This window comes from Rhincodon typus, chromosome 32, assembly GCF_021869965.1.
Source record: "Rhincodon typus isolate 14 chromosome 32, sRhiTyp1.1, whole genome shotgun sequence".
NCBI lineage: Eukaryota > Metazoa > Chordata > Chondrichthyes > Orectolobiformes > Rhincodontidae > Rhincodon > Rhincodon typus.
Genome location: NC_063363.1, coordinates 27,661,262 through 27,670,338, shown reverse-complemented (window position 1 = coordinate 27,670,338; position 9,077 = coordinate 27,661,262). Strand labels below are relative to the sequence as shown.

Here is a 9,077-nt window from a genome sequence, read left to right as displayed (position 1 = left end):
GGCTAGGTGGATTAGCCATGCTAAAATTGCCCATAGTGTACAGGGATGTGTAGGTTAGGTGGATTAGCCATGGGGAATGTGTGGTCACAGGGATGGGGTGGGTCTGCGTGGGAAACTCTTCAGAGGGTCAGTGTGGACTCGATGAGCTGAATGGCTTGCTTCTACACTGTAAGGATTGTACGGTGAGAAGAGTTCTTATTGCTGTTATTAGTTCATTTAGAACTCAAACACCATCTGAGTATCAGATGATGCCTAGTATTTGATTTCTGCTGCACCTGCAGCTGACTAGAATCTAACACCTAATGTCACGCCACTGTGAAGTATAAATGTGCTAAGCTGTATCATTTTTTAAACAGTGCAGAGAATAGAAAACTGTCTTTCCGCTTCTGGGATATGAATCTAATTTAGCTCAATGTGACAAAATGAAAGGCGCCCTCTTTCTATCGCTAATTAAGTGCACTTAGTCAGTGCTATACAAATCCAATCATCTGTGGGTGCCAGTGAACTGTGAGCAACACTGTCTCTAATTGATGACTTAATGGCCAGTCTCACTCAGAATGTGCAGACAGTGAGAGTGATATAAATGTGATGTTAGTCCAGGAAGGAGAGCTTATATGAGGTTAGATAAAGTCATTTTGTTGGTATAATCTAAGGGGAAGCTACATGACACAATATTTGCATTGTGCCAAACCTGGGAGTCTGTGATGCTATTATTTCTATTTAGTTTGATTAACACAGAATCCACAATAATACAATTATTTTGAGGTAACAGTTGCTAGATAAAATGTTTGAAGAATAAGCTTCTTACCCTTGGGGAAATACTAGATTCCACTCATTTGATACTGTTGTTGTGGACACTAATTGGCATTGACATTAGGGAGACATTCTGTTAGAACTGATAAAAGGTCACTAACTTGAAATGTTAACTCTGTTTCTCTCTCCTATTTTCTGCTTCTATTTTTGATTTCTGGCATTTTCAGTATTTTGCTTTTGTCAGAGGATTACACATTTATTTCCCAATCTGCACTGAGCTGATGGATTCTTTAATTTCAATACCGAGTTAGGAGGGCACTACAAATACACCTCAGTGTCCCAAGTTAGGAAAGGGATGTCAGCCAGAGTTTCACAAACTTCAAGTTCACACCAAAAGAGTGGCCATTATCAGAGCAAGGGGTTAACAATACCCGGAATGTAGGGAGAAAATTGATCAAGGAAAAGTTGCCTTGCTCAAACATGACTGGTTCATATCCTTCCATGGAGGTTACTGCAATTTTCATTAAAACCTGTCCAATATCAACCAAATGCCATGGGTCAGGAGTCACATGTAAACCAGACTAGATAAAGAAAGCAGATTTCTTTCCCTTGAGGACATTAGTGAACAGATCTGTTTTTAATGACAAATTCTATGGTGACATGGTTATCATTAGACTAGCTTTTAATTTCAGATTTTAATGAATTCAAAACTCACTAACTACCCTGAACTCATGTCCTGAGAACATTACTGAAAACAAAAATGCTGGAAATCACAGCAGGTCAGGCAGCATCTGTGGAGAGATAGCAAGCTAACATTGAGTCTAGATGACTCCTCATTTTTTGTTTTCAGTTCAGATTCCAACATCTGCAGTAATTTGCTCCTCCATGGAACATTAGTCTGGGCCTCCGAATTATAAGGCAAGCGACATTACTACAGTGCCACCGCCTTCCACGAAACTTTAGGATTGACAACAAGTTGTTTCTTTTCCATGTAGGGAATGATCAATAAGAAAAGCTAAAATGTGAAGGCAAAGAGGTGGCGCAATTGAAGAAACAATGAGGTACAACAGCCATAACAATAACTGGCAAAGTAATCCTAGGTTGACATATTTCAGATGGCTGTCCAGTGTCTCTGAACTTGATGTAGGTCAGACTCATGGGATCACTGTAAAAATAATATCTGTAACAGAAATGTATGACGTCCCTCCCATCAGTCTCAGTTGAATTTGAGTCAGACGCGGTGTCCTGGACAACAGTACAACCAGCTTAGAGTTTCAATTAACTTTTAAGGGATTTTCCTTCCTTCTTTACAGTGAGCAATGAAGCTGGAGTGATTGTTGGAGCTGTGGTTGCTACCCTTGTTGCTCTGATTCTGATTGCTGTTGTTGCATACTACTTACTTCACCACAAGAAGAAGAATCCCAAAATTCCTGTTATTGGACATGAATTGAGGTTGGATATTTAAGTTGGCTTTGGTATTCCTGGGTTAGGAAATAAGAAAGATCTGCACCTTCTGGGAGTTCACTTTCCTCTGTACATTGGGCCAATAAGTCAGAGCTGGTACTTACCAATACAAGGAGGCCCAAATAATGATATGACATTAGAAATAAATAGAGTGAATGACAGTGAAGGAAGTATGGTGAATTAGAGTCAATTTAGGTACAGAAAGAGAAATGAATAGAAGAACAGAAATGTTGGCTTAAGAGTTAGAGGGGAAAGAATCAAGAAAACAAGATTAAAATATTACATTTTCGAATGTTCTGGAGCAATTTACTATCTGCAGGCATAAATCTCCACAGTTTCAGAGCTGGGCTGGAGAAGTCAAGTAAACAGGAACATCTGTCACATCCTTCCATTGTTAAGTACCAGCCCTAACTTTCTGTGAACGTTTATTTAACTGTTCCAGGCTGATAGCAATTTTGCTGCAATTTGGTCCAGTGACTTATGATGATTCACAACTCATATCATATCACTTGCTCACCCAAATTGCTAGTTTTGCTTTTAATGCACTGATACAGCATGTGCCTTCAACTCTGTGTAACAGTGCCAGAAAATTCTGTCCCATCATTATTACATTAGCATGTTTATATGAAATTCCTGTCAGCGCTGTTTTTACACAACAATTACATTGTGACTAATCCATTTAACCAGTGCATTAAGTTTTCCCACAACTGCTTCAGACACAGGCATAGAATTGAACTAAAGGGATCAGCACTGAGTTTTGATCAGTGTCTAGTGATCCCTGCTGGAAAGTGTGTGATTATTTTGACTGTGGCTGAATGGAGAATTGGGTTCTGTTATGAAGCCTCCCATGGCTGAGCAGTCTGCACACTCACCATCGAGTTCATTCCTAAAATGACGGATTGGATGAATAGCCAAGAAAGCGATGGGAGTAAACAAGCAACTGTAGTCCCTAACTCCATCATTCACATTCATACTTTTGTCCTAATTGTTAGGATAGTCAACTACAAGGATTTCAAATGTACCTCCACTATTAATTTTTAACACCAAGAAATATTTCTTAAAAATGTCTCATGCAACTTTTAACAATTTTTGGACGAAGTAAATGCAGAACACATCCATCAATATCTGTCATGTTAAACAAGAAGTTAATGTTTCCGATGCGTACCTTTTGATACAGATAAACAGAAAGTAGTTTGACAAGCTTGATAATGATAGGGTATGAGCAAAATGGAAAGGAGGGGGAATGATAATGGGCTGGAAAGTTCTGAAGGTGTTAACTATTCTTGTTATCTTTCTAACATTTAATGTTGAGTGTTTGCCCTCTACCTCTCCCTGCCATTCGCTGACCTTTATTTCTCATCTTACCATTTTTCCGTATTGTCTCGATTGTTTGATATACCACATCTTTCTGCATTTGATCCCATGCTACTACCATTTGGTTTAAAACTCTCTCCACTCCCTTAGTTAAGTGGTCTGTAAACACACTGGCCCCAGCATGTTCCAATCATAGACTGCCCCCAACTGTACAACCTCCAACTTTCTCCAGTACTGCTACCAATGACTCATCACCTGGAACACACATTCCCACATCAGTCTTTGTGTCACATATTCATCCCTCTAATTTTACATGCTAGATGCCAAATTGCACACAGCACAGGTAGTAATCCAGATGTAATAAACTTTGAAGCTCACCTCTTGATTTAGTGCTGAATTCCTTGTATGCTCTGTGCAGAACTTCATTTCTCATCCTACCTATATCGTTGGTGCTTATTTGGACTACAACATTTCCCTTCCACTGTATGTTCCTTTCCAATTCTGAGCACATGTCCCAAACCCTGGCACTGGACAGGCAATTAGCCACCCGGACTGTCACTTGTTGCAGCAGGCAATGGTGTCACCCCTCACAATACTATTCCCCACTACTACCACGTTCCTTGTTGCTCCCCCCACTTGAATGGTCTCTTGTACCACAGTGCTATGGTTATTTTACACATACACTCTGCAGCCCCTGGTCTCATCCAAACATGCTGAGAGAACCTCATTCATATTTCACAATTGCAGAGGCTGATAGTCCTGCATTTCTTCCCTCTGGATCCCCTTACCTGCCTCACTCACTGTCATAAACTCCTGTACCTGACCATTGACTAAATCAGAAGACACTATTCTAAGTGGTGTGACTGCCTCCTGGCCCAAAAGATCCAAGTAAGCTCCTTCTCTTCTAGATGAATCACCATGTCTGTAGTTCAGCCTCCAGCTCATAACCTGAGCCAAAGCTCCTTGAATGTCAAAAACTTACTCCAGATGTGTTTGCCCTGGATTGCAATGGTGCATGAGCTCCCATGTGTCATGTGTGACTTCCCCTGCTATTATTTATGAGCTTTAATTAATTATTGAATTATGTTATTCCCTTATCTATGTTGCATTTAATATGTTTTATTAACTTTACTAACAATTTGTATATTTCGTTTAAACTTAAGAATAGAAACAAACTCAACCACTTACCAAAGATTCAACAGTTAACTCCTTTATCTGCTGTAGCTCAAGAACCAATTCCAATCAGCTTCAATGAACGTCCAAGGAATAGATGAACCCTTTTTGAACATGGAAGTAGAGCTTGCAAATTTCCAGTTCTCCAAAATTAATTTACGAAAGATCTGTTCTATACAGATCGCCCTCACTCCAAGTTGTAGCTCTATTCCTGTGAGTTGCTACTATAAGTGAAAGAACTTGATGTGAACAAGGGATTCTCAGAGGAGTTAATTTTAAAGCCATGATTGGCTTCCTTTTCGACATTGACCCAAGAAAGCCAATGTGCAAGTTGAAATATTGCACCAGACATACGTAGCACTACATGCACCTGGTTGAAATAACTTGCAAAATGAAATCTTTGGAAATATGAAGTATCAGATCTGAGTCAATTATACCACTCTAAAAAAAAACTAAATCTCATGATATAACACACAGTAGCATGCAAAAAACAAGAACAATTTATAGAAAGACAGAGGAGTTAGAAAAAGTTAAAGGCCAAAAGTAAAACATAATTATATATTTTGTAGTTCCTTTGTAGTCTTGAAATTGTTGTAATATATCTTGGTTGTTCTTGTCTGAACAGGTTCTTTTAAGCTGCAATCTATGGTACTTACATTCCTTTTTTCAATCCTCTATCTCTGTAATGTATTCGAACTTGTAACAGAGATAGAATCTGAGCTGAAAATGAAAATGTTGAGAGAACTGCTAATCTTCCACTCTCCCTCTAATTTTATGTACTATATGAAATTTTGCACGCAGTTCAGGTAATAATCCAGATATTATAACCTTTGAAGTTTTGACTTTTGTGTAATGCCTAGATCCTCATACTCCATACAAACGCTCATATCTCATCCTATCTATGTCATTGTAATTATATGGACCATGACCATTATATCCTTCCCTTTCCATTGCAAGTCTCTTTCCAGTCCTGAATAGATATTGGCTCCTCCTTTGTAACAAACATAAAACCATAGGTAAAGGAGCAGAATTAGAACATTAAGCTTGCCAAGTCTGCTTTGCCATTCAATCATGGCTGATATGTTTCTCAACCCCATTCTCCTGCTTCCTCCCTATAATCCTTATTTAACAGCATCTTGTGCAGCACCTTTTCAAAAGCCTTTTAGAACAAGCAAGTTTATAATCATAACTTTTCACAAGGGGTGTTTTACTCACACAACAGTTGACTATTGGGTCTCAATGGGGACAATCCATGTTAATGAAGGAGTTTCAGTCTCCCATTGTCAAAGCTATCAAGATATCATTGAAACAGATAAGGGAGCCTGAGCACCCTACTGGACAATGAGTGTTAGTAATTTCTCTTCATCTCAAGACTTCACCTGATGAAAGACCAACTCTCCGAAAGTTTGTGATTTCAAATAAACCTGTTGGACTGTAACCTGCTGTTGTGACTTCTGACTCTTCATCTCAGGCAGTTTCTGGAGATGAAGCGATGGTTGCTTACTATACTTAATGTGCCCAAGTTGTTAAAACAAAGGCAATATCCGACAGGGGACCTGCCCAGACATATCTGTTCTTAAATCAGAGTTTTATTTCAGAAACCTGGTCCCTCGATTAGGTCAAGTGCCAAGCGTAACCATTTCAAAACACAATGTCCTGGCTCATTTAAAGGTACTTCCTTTCAAACAATGGTTCTAGATGTTAAATCACGCAATTAAATTAAAGGTTAGTAGTCCAGCTGTTACATCCATATTTTCATTGAAACATTTAATCTTAAGCTTCTATGGTCCATTCTGTACTTCACAGTCTGAAGCTAAATTATGTGCTTCCAGTTACTCTATCTGAGTTCTAATTGTTTTCACTTACATTGCAACCATGGCAATTACATTGCATGAAATGACGAATGTTTGGGAATAAATTTGAAGGATGGACTTTATTTTTGAGGTCAAATGAACTTAACAAACATTTGAACTTTGCTTTTATAAACTCCTCAATTAAGTGACTGTTTTATTACTGATTCCACGTGACAACTTGAAATACTGGTGTTGAACTATTTGCTGTTTGGAACATGTTTCATGGTTTAATATTTTGATTTTAGAGAGGATGCAGTGGCACCTGGTAAAGAAGCGACCTGCAATCTAATGGCACCATCTGTACACAGCAGCGGGAACAACTCAAACAGCATGAACTCAAAATACAATATTGTTGTCTGAGTCAAATTGCAAGCATTGCACTCCACAAATTTCAGGATTGAAGAAGTTGGAGTTTCTTTATAAAAAATCTTATTGTCCTTTTTGTTTTGCTTTGTGCTACCAATCCACCTTACAACAAGTTGTAATGATGTGGAGATGCCAATGTTAGGCTGGGGTGGACAAAGTCAAAAATCACATGAGACCAGGTTATAGACCAACAGGTTTATTTGAAATCACAAGCTTTCAGACGTTGCTCCTTCAACAGGTGCAATGAGAGAGGGCGCACAGACACAGAGTTCAAAGGATTATACAAACATAATTATGGGTGAATGGACACCGTGCAACAATCGCCAGACAGGGCTGTTCTCTCCTAGTGGGGAAACACTTCAGCGGTTAAGGGCATTCAGCCTCCGATCTTTGGGTAAGCGTCCTCCAAGGCAGACTTCAGGATACACAACAACCCAGAATCGCCGAGCAGAGACTGATAGCCAAGTTCCGTACCCATGGAGACGGCCTCAGTTGTGATCTTGGGGTCATGTCGCACTACAGGTGACCCTACCACATTGTTCTGTATCTGTAAAATCTTTTTTACTGCACTGTTTGGACAGCATCATATCTCTCTTGTTCTCACTCTCTCGCTCTCACTCTCTCACACACACAAATCGATGGGATGAATCATTTCATCTAAGATGTTTGTCTATTTGCAGATTCTATTTTGTTCAAAAAACACACAATTTGTAGTCTCAGTCCGTCAGTGTGGCATTTTATAGATTCCTGCTATTGGAATAAAACCAGCCTGATTCCAGATTAGAACTCAGAGACAGATTCTGAACGAGCACTCACACCTACAAATCAGTGTCTGACCTGAGTTATCACCTTTTGTATCTCTGCCTGATTGAAGTTCAGAAAGTTAGGCAGACACTGATAAAACCTTTAATTATCTCAGGGCAGTGACTTGAAACAGATTCTGGAATTTGCATCCTAATCAATCGAAACTTGCATCTCCTTTCTAACAGAGTTCTCCATCAGCTATTTTATGTTTGTTCACTCCACTCACACCAGTTGTATGATCCTTTGATGTTTCTGTCGATAAACTCTCTGTCTGTGTGCCCTCTCTCATTGCACCTGATGAAGGAGTGGTGCTCCGAAAGCATGTGATTTCATATAAACCTGTTGGACTATAACCTGGTCTTGTGTGATTTTTGATGTACTACAAGTTATTACTGTCACGTTGTGTTTAACTGGCTGAAGTCCAACAAATGATCATGTATTTCTAGCAAAATGACAAGAAACTGGAGATGGTGTGTCCCTAAAACTTGACCTATTAATGGCGTCATCATTTATTTTGAAATGATAGTCTCAGTTGGACTTCCTCAGGAACTCCATTGGGAAAGCATATTGTTTTCAGCTTTTGGGGGTTTCCAAGATGGAGCATGTTGCAGGACTTTGACAGAGAGAGCTACAATTTCTAATATTCAAGAAACTCCAAATATAGGCTGGTTAACCAATTCTAATATGGCACTGAGACCAAATGATGTCTGGGGAAGTTTTCCAGATCCAAAATACTGTCATGCTTGAGATATAATTGTAGCAAGAGACATATTTCCCTTCTTTCCTCTATCACATTTTTGCTCTCATTTGGCTACTCTTCTTTCAGGAAGTAGAAGGCTGACCTGTCTCCAACTCTGTGGCAATTGCTGCAGTCAAGCAATCATGAGGAAGTTTTGCAAGGAGCAGCCTTGGTATTGCTTGGATCTCTTTTTGTATAAGGACTTGGATATCACAGCAACAGGAATGAAAATGGGAACTAAATAGTGTCAAGAATTGAATCACCAGCCAGTGTAGTTGTTAATAGTTACTTCTGTCCACAGTTCTCTGTCTTAAGTTTTCAAATTACCTAATTTAGAGTAAATAAAATATTCAACCTCACTCAGTCTCACCATGCCAGGTAGTTGTTAAAGTATAAATGAAGGAAAATAATTTTGGAGGACTGACAGCATCTTTAGCACCTTCAGACATTATTTGGGCACAGATGGTAGAACTGGGTTTAGTTTTGAGAGTTATGTTGTGTAGCTCCTAAGCAATATATATTGTCACTGCTGAAATATTGTGCTACCATCCATACCAAGTCCCAATGGACAAATCTTCCCAAACAACCTTACTTTTGTCTTGCAATTGCCT

At 39.1% G+C, this 9,077-nt stretch overlaps 1 protein-coding gene across 2 annotated transcripts in view; it reads left to right on the top strand.

Annotated features, from left to right (window-relative positions):
• The window catches only part of LOC109918454 (V-set and immunoglobulin domain-containing protein 2), a 44,069-nt gene extending 36,942 nt beyond the window's left edge, over positions 1-7,127 (top strand). For both annotated transcript variants that reach the window (XM_048615657.1, XM_048615656.1), the window contains exons 6-7: positions 2,067-2,205; positions 6,803-7,127. In XM_048615657.1, the coding sequence (XP_048471614.1) occupies positions 2,067-2,205; positions 6,803-6,917 (254 nt within the window). In that variant the 3' untranslated portion in view covers positions 6,918-7,127. The remainder of the gene's footprint in view (positions 1-2,066; positions 2,206-6,802) is intronic.
• The last annotated feature ends 1,950 nt before the right edge of the window (positions 7,128-9,077 follow it).